Source organism: Podarcis tiliguerta (assembly GCF_965153285.1).
Source record: "Podarcis tiliguerta genome assembly, chromosome: 9".
Lineage (NCBI taxonomy): Eukaryota > Metazoa > Chordata > Lepidosauria > Squamata > Lacertidae > Podarcis > Podarcis tiliguerta.
The window spans coordinates 15,107,933-15,124,036 of record NC_139542.1 but is presented as its reverse complement, the minus strand read 5'-3'; the positions used below and the strand labels follow the sequence as shown (position 1 = coordinate 15,124,036).

Here is a 16,104-nt window from a genome sequence, read left to right as displayed (position 1 = left end):
CTGCTGGGACTCGCTAGTGGATAGATTTGCACTCAGTTCCTACATGTGAGCTTTCTGTAGGTGTCTGGCTGGCTGCTGCAGAGAACAGAATACTGGGCCACTGGCCTGATCTAGCAATGCTTTTCTTACACTCTGAATTCTAGTGCTTTGAAGAAGCAGAGAAGTATTAAAACAACCTTATGAATTCCCTCCAAGTGCTACCAAATTATCCCAATCAGTGAACAGTTCAGTCAGTCTCACTCTCTCTCCTCTTAACCTCTCGCCCACAACCCCAAGCTGCTTCCACAAGGATTTCTGTTTACATGCATAAAACAACTTGTGAGCTGTTCCCCACCTCTGCCTCCCTGTTATTTCCAAGAAATCGTACCTTGGAGGAGTGGATGAGGAAGACGGCTTATCAGAAACCTATTTAACAAGAACAACAACAAAAAAGGGAGAAAGGTTAGTATAAGCAGCTCAGGCAGGAAAACAGGCCATAAATATTTTTAAAGGTATTCTGGGTATTTGCAGGATTTATAAGTTTTATCTACACACACTGACTTGGTCATCGTCACCCTCGTCACTATCGCTGATCTCAAGGTCTTCATGTAGCATTCTGAAAGAGAAAAGAGGATATAAATGTAACTCGCTGCAAAAAATTACAATGATGTTTTCAAGTTTGTTTTCAAAGATTTGCTTAATCTACACTCAACATACTACTCAGCTGGGAAAGTGTTCTTTGCTCGAGCTTGTCTCTTCACAGTATTTTTCTTGGAAAACAAGCGCAGGTTTCATTTTTGCACTCCAAAGAAAAAGGCCAAGCTGAACTATTTCCTCTGCAGAACAAGAGGACTTCATCTTCCCTGGAGTCTCTGCTCATGAAAACTAATATAGTCATTGCTGTAAAGAAAGATTTGTGGTGCATGCTCCCATAACACAAGAGATCTGGAAAGTGTTCCTATCTGCCTGTCAGAATAGAGCACTGCTGTTGTCCAAAGCTTAAAACTGGTTGTGAAACAAAGATAAGTGTTCATGGGTACTAATGCCTGTTGACAATCTGGTGCCATAAACCTCACTAACTCAAGGACCACCATCTGGTGGCAGAAGTGATGGCAACGAAGGATTTGGAGTTTGCCATTATGTGAACAAAAGAAGGAAAATGACTGGCTTGAGGAGGCAGTCATTCTGATGACAGTTTTTAATGGGTTTCTTTTAGCTATTTTTATATTGCTGCACCTCACCCTGATACTTTTTGAGAGGGTAATATATAAATACCTTAATAAATAAATACAAATAAATGCATATATATATAAAACAGATGTTTCAAAAAATAAAATTTTATTAGCTTTGCATAAAACCGTACACAACAAACATAACCATTCCAAAAAGAGGTTCTTTCTAAATTTTATTCCTGCATCTTTTACTGTAATCCATCTATTATATCATCATGGTAACCAAAGTTCATGTTACTTTGCAAGTGCCATTGTACTCCCACCAATGATTTCAGCTGTTTACAGTGGTCTTTCAAATATATTTAAAAAACAGGTGCAGTACTGATGCATATAGCCAGGGGTTGTATCCCCGCTGCATACCCTCCAAATCTACTCTGCAGGGTCCCCCCAACCCACCTGAGCTGATTTTGAGGGTAGCAGGTGGGGGGAAGCTGTAGGGGCTAGCAGAGGGCTAGGAAGTTCTGTTGCACAGACAGAAACCACACACGCAAAGAAGAGTCGCAACACTGGATATAGCCCCATGCTTGTGAAGCTGAGTTCTACTCTATGGCATAATATGCACACAGCAGGCTGGATCCAAAGTGTTACTTCGGCAAACGCAAGAACTTGTTTCATGGAAGAGATTGGACCCAAGAGCTTGCTGCAGAAAGCGGGAGAGGTAGAAGTTTGCCAGCTCTCCCTGCAGGCTTCTGTACCACTTTCTACCAAGTTCCACAAAAACGCTTTTTGGGGAGAAGGAAATATTGCTTCCCCACTTCCTCAGGTGGATGTGCCCAGTGAGTAGAGTTCTGTTCCTAAGAACTCAGGAACCAATTCCATGTCATTATCACAATATGTATTTCTATGAAGGATTGCAAAGAAAAAGAGAGAAAAACACAAGGTTGCAAGTGGCAACTGGGCAACTAAGCAAAGTTTAGATTACACCTAAGCTTTTGCTTAAAGCCAAAAACCACCAATTAAACATGACTACCTACCTAAAGACTGAGAAAACGCATTAAAGGTATAACCAACCAACCAACCCCTGCTCCCAAACTACTCCTTGCACTATAATGAAAATCAGACACTCAAAGCTGAATTAGCACAAGTTAAAAAAAGAACCGCTGAATCTTAAAGGGGATATTGCTTTTTAAGAAGCTTTTTGCTCTTAACTACTATCCTCCTTGTGCTAGAATGAATTAATAATGGCACATATTTTTTATTTATTTACATGCCGCAGATTTTACTCAGAAAGTACATCCAGTTACCTCTCAGACACTGAAATATGACCACTTTGGGGATGGATCCTGGCAGCTACTTGATACCAAACAAACAGTGCTTGTAAGAGCCAAGAGGCGGAAGTGATGAATAACCAAATCCAAATGAAACCACAGCAGGAACAGGAATGTTAGCCAGATAAGATCTGATATTTTTGAGGCCTGCCAGCTGGCACCCACGGATGAACAAACCCATCCAGTTTCTGTGCGTATGAGTGTGATCTGGCTTTCACAAATGGCAGGGGAGAGGGTAACCCTGTTTCTAACCGTGTCAGGCTGCAGGTGGGAGCCCAGCTGCCCCTCCATTAAAAGAAAAACCTATTATATCACAGAAGAAGTTTCCAGCTTGCGTGTAACAGGTACCCAGCACAATAAAACAGAGACTGCATGATTAAGTTTCAATATTTATTTTATCCCCCCCCCCCCCCAAAAGGACTGATAACCAGTCCTTCCAATTTGTCCTGCTTAGTACTATGGGTGTTTAGTTATTAAGTTTGTTATTGCTTTTTAATCTGCTGCTACGTGTGCTACTCTTGGTTTTTAAAAAACTATTTATTGCTATTATCAGTTTTATAGCTTCTTTGCAACTTATGTGAAAGCAAGATATAAATACCTAAAAACAATCAAATAATAAAAGCAAACTTTTAATCATCATGGGGTGCTTTCCTTAGATTGTCTCCCCTGTACCAAACACTTTGCTTCTTAGCGCTTTGCCATGCCGGCGAGTTCCAAGGTCGTTGTACCTGCACAGCACTGGAAAATATGCAAGCAAGCTACCACAATAGCTACTGCATTTAAATAAATCAATGTTGCAAAGCTAACTATGCCCAACTAGAAGCATATGGGGCAAAACTATTCTGTGGCATTGGCAGGGTACTAGAGTACAGCTGCTGTCAGTGAAACCAGTCCCTTGTTAAGCCTCGGTTAATGTAAACACATCCTAATGAAGTTGGGTCCTTCGGCATTTGTGGTGTACAATGGATCCTATTATGTAAAGATCTACCAAGGGATTATATCAGCATAACCAAAAACCCTGGAGGGCAATCCTACAGATTCTTGCAGCGGGCTAATAATAATGTTCTCTACGCACATGTCCCCTTTCTTCTCGGCTCTTCAGCGTTGGTTTATACAAAATCACACAAAAGCAAGCCTGCAGTTGCCCCAAAGACAAGGGCACACAGGACAATTTCCAGAAGCCTACAATGAAAGGCCAGAAGCAAAGGAGTGAATTTTTGATGCCTCGTGATTTTTGGAGGCGATATGATTCTTTCCCTTGAATACGTTTTTGTGAAGCAGTGTTTAAGAAAATAATCACTATTTCTTTTACTATATTCTGGAACCAAGTGTCAAAAAAAAATGAAATCATGCTGGTAGCTGCTCATTTTAACTTGCTGTCAGTTATCTGTGCCTAGACAATACGCCCAGCCAGTTTATTGAAAGAAAATCAGGTGCACATGATGTACATCCAGTTATTATTTTATTTAGCACACTTGTGTCCTGCCTTTCGTCCCATGTGGTCTCCCATTCAAGCACTGATCAGACTCAGACCCTTGGCTGCATCAGGTGGCTGCATTATAGAACTGTAGAGTTGGAAGGGGCCCCTTGAGTCATCTAGTCCAACCCCCTGCAAAGCAGGAATCTCAGCTAAAGCATCCATGACAGATGGCCATCCAACCTCTGCTTAAAAACCTCCAAGGAAGGAGAGTCCGTGTGCCCTCACAACATGTCCTGAGTTAGGCATCACTGCTGCAGTTCCCATGGCTGTCATGAGCGGATCTAAACAATAGGCAGATGCAGAATTCTAGACTACGCCACTACCCTCCTGGTGCCTTCCAAGTTCCATGCATGTTGCATTATCAACCCAGCATATCAGAGGGAAAACTTTCATGATTTCTACCTGCAGGAAGCTGCTTGCATGCTGGAGAACATTCAGAAACGTTACTTCCCGCTCATATTTTGAATGGTACAGTCTAGAATTGTATGACCTCGTAACACATACAAAACCTATACTGTATCTCCAAGTTAATCCTCTCGATTGCACCATGATAATCACACGTAGCGTGTGCTTCTGGTTCACGTGCAGACGCCCTGTCCCCCCACTTAAGTCACGCACAACGCTGGGAAATAATTAAACAATTCCACTCAAACCCAGAAATGGCGGGAGAGACCTGGAAAGTCCTCGTGCCTCAAAGGAGACCCTCCTTGGAGCCCAAAAAGGACGTCAGTGAGGGTGGAGGAAGCCCTGATGAGACCAGAAGCGCAGAGGGGGACTTTGTTCACCCTGCTCTGCCTCCCCTCCTAACAGCTGATGTGCGGAATAGCGCAGCCGCCTCTTTCCTGCATGTCCTCCAGCTTCCTGCCAGCCCCAGAGCTTCCATTCTAGTTGTGGATATTTTGGGATACAGTGTTGTTGTTGTTTTGTATGGATTGAACAGAGAGTGGCAGAGAGGGTGTTTAAAGGGTGCTCCCCACTTTATGCAATTTCATTTATGTGAGTCTGGGACGGAACGCCTGTACTAATTCTTTGCTTTGTTCAGTTCTCCACATTTCCACATCAATTTGCTCTTTTTTTCTTCCTTTTTTAAATGTATTTTTATTAAAGATTTTCTTGATTTACAAAAGTATGTGCAATCTCTCTTTTTTTCCAAGTAGCATTTTTTACAAATCAGTTTCATTTGTTGAGACATTAGGAAGAAAAGGGGTGGAGGGGTGGAAGATGGGAGGGGGTGGGGTTGGGGGACGATGTTTCTATTTTACTTCATATACGTGGGGTTTTGTGTCAGCATTGCTTGTGCAGGTTCTCTGCTGTTCACTTGCGTTCCTTTGGTGGTGAGAGAGGTTGGGGTTGGCCTAGGGTGTGGCTGTTCATTTGTGGTTGGCTGTGGTGGTCTCTGTTTTCATGTGTGAGTGGGGTGGGTGGGTGTTTCTGAATCAGGTTAGCCATACTGATTTGTATGCTGTTGGTGGATTTTTGTCACTGTCTTGTTGGGCTGTGTGTGTGATAAAGGGGAAGGCATCTTCTTCTATTTGTCCCCTATGTTTACCTATGTCATTTTAAACTGTGATATTAATGCTGTATTCTTAGTTTTAGATTTTGATTTATGAGGAAATGGTTTTCCATTTGGTTGTGTATTTTTTTTAATGTGGTTTATATATTGTGTAGTGTGGTGTAGTGGTTAAGAGCGGTAGACTCGTAATCTGGGGAACTGGGTTCGCTTCCCTGCTCCTCCACATGCAGCTGCTGGGTGACCTTGGGCCAGTCACACTTCTCTGAAGTCTCTCGGCCCCACTCACCTCACAGAGTGTTTGTTGTGGGGGAGGAAGGGAAAGGAGAATGTTAGCCACTTTGAGACTCCTTAAAGGGAGTGAAAGGCAGGATATCAAATCCAAACTCTTCTTCTTTGTTTATGATTTTTGTAATTATGTAAATCTTGTCATGTTGTAAGCCGCCTTGAGCATTGTTTTTAACTGTGGAAAGGCGGCATACAAAGAAAATGATGATGATGATGAAGAAGAAGAGCCACTACTATTCAGTGCAGACCATAATGAGCTAGATCAGGGGTGTCAAACTCAAATTCATCGGGGGCCGCATCAGCAGTTTGGTCACCCTCAAAGGGCCGGTTGCACTCAATATAAAAACAAGTGGAGGTTTCCTGTGTAGAACGGCCGGCGCCGCTAGAGGGCAGACATTCTCTGGCTTGTAGGCTGCCGCGCATGCGCTGAAGAGGCGGCTTTCTTGTGTCAAAAAAAAAAAAAAAGGCGAGAATAAAAGGTGAAGGCTGGCGGCCGGCGGCGGCTACACGGGCCACATGACGAGGTCTGGCGGGCTGCATTCGGCCCGCGGGCCTTGTGTTTGACACCCGTGAGCTAGATGAACAACAGCCAAGCGCTATATAAGGCCGCGTTCTATGACTATGAGCACAGGAGCTCCAAATCACTAATGCACAGGAAACTGCACATTTGACTCAGTCCTCAGATGTGGTAGTGGGGTTTTTTTAGGGAGTGGGGAGGGGGATAATTATGAAATTGTTGCCACTCAAACCCAAAGCACAATTTTTCTGCCCCTACACAAGAAACTGCAGTAAGGTTTTATTATCCCAGATGAAGGCATCAGTGTTCCAAATAAAACCTTCAGAAGAAAATGGCATTATGTGGGAAGACCGTGAAGACTACATCTATTATCCAAAGACGACACCGTTTATTTTTCCATTATCTTCTGAAGGGCTTCTTCCCAGAAAGAAAGACAGACAGACACAAATTGCCTCTCTTGGCATATTATTAATAGCTTTCAGATAAGCTATTAATAATACAGCAAGAAACTTGCAGCTGATGAATTGTTCCCAGGAAGGACAATTGAAGCTTTTTTTCTTTTCTTTTTAAAGGAGAGTCGTCACTCATTACATACAAGTGAAGAGCATTTGCTAAGCAATGTGTTTTTATTTTTTTTAACAAACTCTTAAATGCTTTGATTAATTTAAGAGGAAAGGCTAGATTTCATTTTTTAAAGAAAAAACTTTAAAAAACAAACAGTTCAGGACATACAGTCAAAGTTAAGCTTTTGGAAATCTTGCACATGCTTGACTCTGCAACCAAAATCAATGCAACTAACTCTGCATGCATCGTAGTCCAAAGTTGTTTTAAATTGTTTTTAATGATGTTTTAATATTGAAACCCGCATTTGGGACTTTAGGGTGGTGGGCTGATAATAAATAAATTGTTAAATAAATAATCTTTTCAAATATCTTCAATGTTTTTAATCTTGAACTTTTGGAGTATACCGAGTATAACATTTTTGGATCCGTCATCCTTAGATGACACTGGAGAAACAATGAAAGAGGACTTTAAAAATAAAGAATCCTGGGCATGGTGCATTTTGAGTGTGCGGGGATGGAGGAGCACTCTTACATCTTTGGGAACTAATTATTTAGAAGGAAGAGGGGTTTGTGTGTGTATGTTTACAAACAGAAGTAGCTCCTAAAACTTGTCACCTGCCAAATATGATCATCCTAATGCAGGAACAAGCTTGTCTCTCCTAGGGCTCCCCTACCGTCAGTGGGAACTGAACTTGCCACCTGCTGTTGTAAATAACAAAAACCTTGCTTCCATTCCAGTGAAGCCAGGTGCTAAACTTGAGGGCCGGACTCAAGAATGGAAAGCCCTCTGGGAAATCCACGTTTGCTCTGCAAAAAGCTTGCCTGCTTACTCTGGGCACGCAGATGTAGAGGGATTTCAGCCTCTAATTAGCCAGCACAAACGCTGCTTGTTTTCAGTCGGCTACACTGTGTAACGTGAGCGACTCAAAGTGGCTGGAGTTTCAGACGGTCACGTGCGTTTCGAAAAGGAAGAACGGAAAGAAAGAGAACCATTGTACAGAGCAACACACAAAACCAAGAGCGCACTAATTAAAACAAACAAACCTGAGGAATCAACTTAATTAAGTCCCCGGTCCAAATGGTGCTTATTCCGTTTATATTTGGGAAGCCATCTTTTTTTCTACACTTTTGAGGAGCAATAGGGCATTCTCATTAACTGCTGATAAACAGTTTTCATTGGCAAGGAAAAGGAGAATGTTCTTCTGCACTGGCTGCCATGGTAAGATGGGTATTACCCAAGCCACCTGATAAAACACAGCCACATCCAAGGACTATGCTCTATGTTCAGACATAATTGCAACTCCAGCAGGACACTGGAGCTGTTATATATACCAAAGCAGAACACTCCCAGGACTCTAGTCCCACTGTTCTGGTTCTGGCAGGGGACAGGGGCCGGTGACTCAGAAGAAGGAGCAGGCAATTCTGCTGTGACTGCAGTAATCCACCTTCATCCCTAGTTATAAAGAGATTGGCTTTAGTCCTGGAGGTTTCATATTCCTCTAAAACCAATCTGTCATTAATTATATGGATTTAAGATGCTCCATGGGGATAGGACAAAGGCAGAAGGGACAAAAACCAGGCTTGCAAACAATAGCTTCCAATCCGTGTAGCCCTGAAAAGCATTTCACAACTCGTAAGTCAAAAGATCTGAAGGGGTGGTTTCGCACATTGTGCTCGCCATTTTCATGGAGAAAAAGAACGCAACATGGAATTATGCAGGCTAAAGGAAAACCTGGAAGGTTACAGGAAGAAAATATCTCTAAAAGTTGCTCATTCGCGCATGCTACCTTTTTCCAAAATACCTGAAAAACTTGAATATTGTGAAGTTGTTGCTCACCTGAAATGACTTTAAAACATGTTGGAAAGCCATGATATGTATACATGTGGCACAACAGATGCATGTACACTCATCAAAGGTAACAAAGTACACACAGTTCTTTGTGATAAGGATACCCACACAGAAAACATTGGTGTGTGGAAAATTCTTTGGCTCTTGTTCTCATCAACAACTGGCTTCACCTTTTTAATTGTTAACATCAGTTAAAACTGAAAGCAGTAGTTGATTGATTTGCGGTCCCCCCCCCCCCCCCGAAGTATTGTTGTGCACTGCAATTCTTCTGCAAGGTTTGCCTGACAAGGAAACAGCATTGATAGATTCTGGGCTTCAGATAAGAGCAATTTAAAATAAAAGCTTTCTATTAAGTAAGAGACTACAGCCCACCCAAGTACAGTCTGAACAGAAGTGCCAATATAGTTGCTTGAATAGAGATGTGCTGCATTTTATTTGCAGAGCAAATGACTTCAGTTTTAAATATTTAACTTGAAGACTGTGTTTATGATCACAATTTTGTGAAAATTATTTATGTTTGGAGTCTGTTCACACAATTTCAAAACCAGTTTTCTTAAGGGACAGTACCCATTTCACAGTTTCAAATGGGGAAGCCACTGATTTAAAGAAATATTAATTGCAAAATATTAATTGTGTGAGTTTTATCCAATTCATTGAATGTGAAGGCTCTGCATTTACCATCACGGAGGTACTGATACCTCCTGGTTAACCCTCTTCCTCCCATAACTGTTCTCTTACACACACATTGTTAGAACTGAGATATGAAAGCTAGGAGCTAAACAGCACCTTAAACCTAGGTTATGGGCAGAATGTCTAGGCACACTTTTTATAACAAGAATGCAAAGTTGAAAATGAATGAACTGCAGCTAAAACATTATGTTCATTTTTTACATGGTCTAGTCCAGGGGACCCCAACCTGTGGCCCACAGAGGCTGTTTAACCGGTCCCTGAGCCCAGAGTTCACCACATGTAAAATAACAGTGAGGAAAATCTCACATGACTCTAATGGCATACTTAAAAATAAACAGCACTTGGGAAACTAACATGAAATGGGAAATTTAAGAGATGTGCATTGTGCTTCAGTGTTCTACGATGTTTCTAAGCAGAAGTTCTATTAGGAAGGGTTCTGTAATGTTACTGTTCCCACTCGTTTCCAGCATAGGTACACTTACAGCAAAGATACCTAGCAACAGCTGGTGTAAATGTTTTGTTTTCTAGAAACATTCATGCACAGAGGCAATTAAGGGAGATTTGCTGACCATGGAAATCAAGCTAGACATAATTCTTACTTCTGCCAAACAAGATGAAACTTGTATCTTTGCTTAAGTCTCACCAGAGATTTTAATCTTCAATAAGAAAACCTGTCCCTAATTTATCAAGCCCCTCTACTCCCACTCAAACAAACAAACAAACAAACAAACAAATGAAGCAACATGGCAAAGTTTTGTCAAGGCAGTGGCAAGCTGAGAAACTAAGGTTGTGGCTCCGGTCCAATTTTAAATCATCAACGTAATCAAAAAGAATCATGGGGCTGCTTAATATGTGAACTTTAATGTGTGCATCTAGCTTTGCCAAAGAAATAATCTCATTTGTTCTCTTTCTCTCTCGCAAAAGCAATGTGCCATCTTCATGGGTGTGGCCTGCTGGCAACGCAATTTGGAAAAGTTGTCAAAAGCCCCACTGATCACATGGAGCCGCTTGCACAATTCTTTGGGGTGTGGCTAACCTCTAGTGCATGGGTAGGCAAACTAAGGCCCGGGGGCCGGATCCGGCCCAATCACCTTCTCAATCCGGCCCACAGACAGTCAGGAAATCAGTGTGTTTTTACATGAGTAGAATGTGTCCTTTTATTTAAAACGCATCTCTGGGTTATTTGTGGGGCCTGCCTGGTGTTTTTACATGAGTAGAATGTGTGCTTTTATTTAAAATGAATCTCTGGGTTATTTGTGGGGCATAGGAATTCGTTCATTATTTTCCCCCCAAAATATAGTCCAGCCCCCCGCAAGGTCTGAGGGACAGTGGACCAGCCCCCTGCTGAAAAAGCTTGCTGACCCCTGCTCTAGTGCAAGCTAACCAAGTAGCTAGTTTCAGAAAAGCATGAATAATTTCTTTAGCGACAGTCTGCACATGAGCAGATGTTTTAAACAACATCTTGATGTCCTGGAAACTCAGGGCAACCATCCAGAAGCAAATGCATGCTCCCAGACATTTAAAGTATGGCATTCAATGCTGCACTGTGCTTATGCTTTCACAAAAAGCATGTAGATTTTGAGAGTTTGCAGGTGCAGCCAGGAGGCTGTCCTCAGCTTCCCAGTAGAATTCATTTTCAGGATGGCTCTAGCCATGTTAGGTATTGATACATATGGTTGTAAGGGAGTGTAAGCAGTGAAATGAGAGGGAAATTAAATGCAACAAGTACAGATGGTGGCATATAATTAGAGTGAGAATACATGAAAAATAAGCACATTGTGTCTAAACATACAACTAAAGTTTGCAGTTCATGCATTTGATGATGTGGACTCTTAATATTTGCAGGTTTAGGCCATAATAACATTTTCCAGGTCATTTAGGCTCCACAAGTCTCTGTTGTTGTGGGAGGGAAGAAGCCACAACAAGCAGAACTAAACTCCCCATGAATGTTTGGGTAGTTCAGCCCTCCTTTCTGCAGCTGAAGTGATGTGTGAATGTCAGGTGTGTGGTTGAGGGGTGTGGTTTCATTAGAGCAGGCTTGTAGGCCAAATGGGGTGGCCTGGCAGGCTAGACATTCCCCACTCTGACTTAACTAATGTTCAGAGGCACAAGGTGCAGCTACTTACGATTTTCCTTGCTGAGAAATAGATGTCTTAGAAGGTGCATCATACTGCTCTGTAAAACAACAACAACAAATGTTTTAGGCTGTACAAGCATTGTACCATTTAAATTGTTTTCTATTGCCCTCCCCTCTCTGTGTGTATGCCTCTCACACACAAAGATTTATGCATTATGCAATCTGTTATAATTAGGGCAGCAACTTTTAATTGACGGTATATCGTCTGAATCCATGCTAGGGGTATGGATTCATACAGGTTCCCCAACAGTTTGCATCTTTCATTTTTATTCCACCAGTTAAAGACTTGTCTAATGCAGCTAAGGACCAAATAAATAAACACCGCTCAAACTTTGGGACAGCTGTTAAATGCCTTTCTGCTCAGTGGAATACTGTAATTCCATTACAGATAATTCAGGAAGGCTGCCTGGAGGCCAGGAAAGACTGAGATGGCCACTATCGATTGGCTTTACAACCAAGATAAGGATAAGTGGTACACAGGTGGCATACAGCTTCCTCCTTCCACATGTATTCCCACACTATTCCTTGGAAACTTTTGCGTCTTGTTTCCATGTGGTTAGTGACGTTCACATGGTCGTGCATCACACTAATGACACAGTAACCATAAACACCATCATGTGTAGCCATGTGATCTGCTTTAACCACATATAAAGAGACAAAGTATTGGCTGAGATTCCAATACTTTGGCCACTTCATGAGAAGAGAAGACTCCCTGGAAAAGACCCTGATGTTGGGAAAGATGGAGGGCACAAGGAGAAGGGGACGACAGAGGACGAGATGGTTGGATAGTGTCCTCAAAGCTACCAGCATGAGTTTGACTAAACAGCGGGAGGCAGTGGAAGACAGAAGTGCCTGGTGTGCTCTGGACCATGGGGTCATGAAACGTTTGACACGACTAAACGACTAAACAACAACAAAGACACAGACGTTACCTGGAGTGGTGCTAACTACACCACATGGGGTTACTTCTAAATCTGCTTCAATCAGCCCCAACAATAGCTAGAGCTCAACCTTTTAAAAAGCACTACTAGAATGGTCATGGGTTCATCACTCTGCCTCAACTTCCATATCGCAGTGATAGCCAGGAGCAGTTGCTGCCAATTCCAATTACAGTAGCACCTCAGACTATATTACCCTTGGGTAACGTAAACTTCAGGTTGCGAAAGCGGCAAACCTGGAAGTGTGTTGCTGCGCGCATATGTGCAGAAGTGGTCTACCACCCCACGCGCATGCGCAGAAGCAGTCTACCACTTCTCCTCGGGTTGCGGAAACCTTGGGATCCGGCCGGACCTCTGGAACGGACCCTGTTCGCAACCAGAGGTACCACTGTAATTGATTAGGTCGTTTTTGTTGCTTCTGAAAGTTTCCTCTGTTTACAAGTAAATGCCCAATAGATACAAATATAGGAATGTTCACAGTGCATGCAGAAATGTATGCAGCAGACAAACACTGGGCTCAAGCCAACGGACACTTCTATTGTTCAACATGCTTTCATTTCAGTAAAGTTTTGAATGGAAACTTCTCTTCCATCCCTGTTGAAATGAACGCAATCACAGCAGGACACAGCAGACTGTATCCAAGCAACCGCACATAGATTTTTAGATCTCTTACTTACTCTGGCTCTGTATGACTGATCCACCATGCTGGGTTTCCTAGAAAGAGGGAAAATGGAGATTTTAATCATAGAATAGTAGCTAAGCTCCCACCTTCGACTTTCATTTTGGCTATGAACTAACTAGGTGACCTTAATCACACCAGTATCTCTCAGTCTTTTAATCTACCAAACAGGGATAATACCAGCCTGCTTTACAGGAATGTTGCAACAATTCTTACAGCGATATATATAATACCGCTGAGGGATAAGATGTCAGGTCTCTGCCCCAAGGAGCTTACAATTGGCACAGAGGAACAACAGAAAATAAATGAAGGCAGGGGTAAACAGGGAAAGAAACTACTTTTATATCATTTACTTATTTTAGAAACCTATGTTTCACCCTTTAACGAGTTTTGAGGGTAGTTTACAAAAACCGTAAGAAATGGGGACTAAAAGTTTTTGTTAAAGATTCCACAGAGAAGTTGAGCTTTGAAGAATAATTTCAAAGAAGTGAGGAGGTGGCCTGAAAGGCAATTCCAGGCATAAGGGGTGAGAAAGGGGAGCATTTCAAGACAATTAACACGTCATGACATACTATGAATACTGATATAATGAATGGAAGTTATTTGAACACCTTAAAGAAATATACTATCGCTAAGCTATTGTTTTGTCTTCAGAGTATCTTCTGTAGGACAATGTGAGTATACTGACTTTGTGCTCTGCAGTAATTACGTTTACAGTCATCATTTTATTGTTTTTCAATTCGAACTTCTTTCAATGGGTTGACATTTTTAACTGATTAGATTTAAGCAACTATTATTATTATTATTATTATTATTATTATTATTATTATTATACCTTTGCAGGGAAAGGAAACTTTGAAGGCTCAGCTGTGCTAGGAGTATGGATGGCTGTCAAAGGAGGTGGCCATGAATGGGTCATTTCCTGAGAGAGAGAGAAAGAATGGAAAAAATGAAAACCAATATTTAATGCCCATTTCCTGTACTTACCCAGCATCAAGACACATGTAAACCCAAAGCACTGGGACAGCACAAGATTATAATCTGCGTTTTTGCTTCTTGGTGCTTGAGAGCCTTGCAGCTATCACAGTGTGTGTGTGTGTGTGTGTGTGTGTGTGTGTGTGTGTGTTCTTCCCTGGCATTTGAGGACTTTGGTTTGGGGTAGGAAAATGAACAATACCACCATCCTTCTACCTTCTACTGCCACCGATCATTTTGAATATACTGCATACTAAATTTTAAACTGTGGATTAAAACAGCAGCAGCAGCAGAGAAGAACTGGGGCACTGGAATTTCAGATTCTGCTTTGAACCTCAGACCCATATCAACTTCCTTTGGCTATTACGAGGTATAGAGTATACAGTGCTGTTTTTAAAATGCATGTGTCCACTATTTCCCGGGCAGGGGAAAGGGAGGGGGGGGAAAGCTTCTGCTAATAATACTTGATGAAGTGGCAGAAACTAGAAAAAGTTGGGGTGGGAGGTACCCTAGAGAAAGTGTGTATTCAATAGCAGTTATGGAATAGCCTTATCAGGGAGAAGTTCAATAGTTTGCGAATTTTTGCTGGGAACTATTAATCTGTGGGGGGTAAAACTACATCGCCCAGAATTCTTTGAGGCGGGCAATGTGCTTTGAATGTGCTTTCAAGGTACAGTATGTACACAACCACATAGTACTAGCTCTCAGATTGTTTCTGGGCCCAATTTAACGTGGTGGTTTCAACACTTTAAATGGCGTTGGCCTTTTAAATTTTTAAATGCCTTTATAGACCAGGTTACTTCAGAGGCCCTGCTTTCGGTGCCCCCACCAAACGAAATGAAGTGGATAACCTCTAGGAATGTGTTTTCAACAGCAGCACCCCAGTTATGGAATAACCTTCTCAGTTAGGCTCACGGGGTGCCCATCTTTGTGGCATTTTCAGTAACTTTCTGTTCACCTAGATCTTTTTTAAAAAATACAGATGGTCTGGGCCTCTGTTTATTTTTTTATGTGCTTTTAATTTTGAGGATGCAGTTGAAAATGAGATCTTGCAACAAACCAAAACTCACGGCTGAATTTTTGTATCTCTTCCTGTTCCTTTTAAAAAAGTGTTTCTTTAAAAAAATGTTTTACTTGAAATTTCAATTGTTTGCTTATTTATCGTAAACCACCCACAGAACTACACAGCAAACAAAGGTCGTATCTACATACAGTATGTTATCTAGGGCTAGCAATTTAGAAAATATGAAACACATGGTTTTGTTTCAGACCTATTACAAGGATTGCCCAGAAACATTCAGGTTCGGTAGTTTGAAGCATTTCAAAGGAAACCTTTATTGTTCATCCAAAGCAAACAACCTTTGAATTCACACCCTGTAGCTAGCCACAGAAAAAAACAAGCAATTCCTTCCTTTACGCAGCAGAAATAAATGGTTCTGCTGCCCACATCTGTTGCTTAAAGCACACACCAACCACAGGCAGATACACTCACCTTTAAAATTTCTTCAACACAATGGACTTCATTGGAGAACGATTGCTGGAAAACAACCAGGATAAAAAAAAAGTGGGGGTTATTCCATGGACTGGTCCAAATTCACAAGCAGAAATGTAAAGGGTCAGCTCACAGATTTGCTTAAACAGCTGTTTTATTGACGTTGCGTATGACGAATGAAAGCGTGGTATTTATGAACACTGTTATCAGGAACCCTGTTTAGGGGGAAGATTTCCTTTCCTCACTTAAGTGCTCTCAGGAGGGGCTTCCTTCTCCTCAATTAAACTGCACCCCCCCCCCCTGAAGTTTACTCTCCTAGCAATGCGAATTGCTGCATGCCAGAGAGGCACCACATCTTCCAGTGAGATATCTTAAAGAGGGAAGCTCCTATATCACGCCGTCTCTTTATGTAGTTAACTATTTTTGCCGCCGGTTGGAAGAACACAAAGTAATCGCCGCAGGAGGCTGCCCCTCCAAGGAATAAAAGGCCAGTGCGGAGGATATACT

General features: G+C 41.9%; 1 protein-coding gene across 14 annotated transcripts in view; it reads right to left on the bottom strand.

Moving 5' to 3' along the window:
• Positions 1-16,104, bottom strand: part of AFF1 (ALF transcription elongation factor 1) — a 147,711-nt gene that overhangs the window by 27,938 nt on the left and 103,669 nt on the right. For 8 of the 14 annotated variants that reach the window (XM_083398222.1, XM_083398232.1, XM_083398228.1 and 5 more), the window contains 6 exons: positions 15,598-15,642; positions 13,966-14,052; positions 13,129-13,165; positions 11,503-11,551; positions 535-595; positions 368-405 (listed from right to left, as the gene is read on the bottom strand). In XM_083398222.1, coding sequence (XP_083254348.1) covers positions 368-405; positions 535-595; positions 11,503-11,551; positions 13,129-13,165; positions 13,966-14,052; positions 15,598-15,642 — 317 coding nt within the window. The remainder of the gene's footprint in view (positions 1-367; positions 406-534; positions 596-11,502; positions 11,552-13,128; positions 13,166-13,965; positions 14,053-15,597; positions 15,643-16,104) is intronic. The other 6 variants (XM_083398229.1, XM_083398234.1, XM_083398223.1 and 3 more) reach the window with 1 other exon arrangement.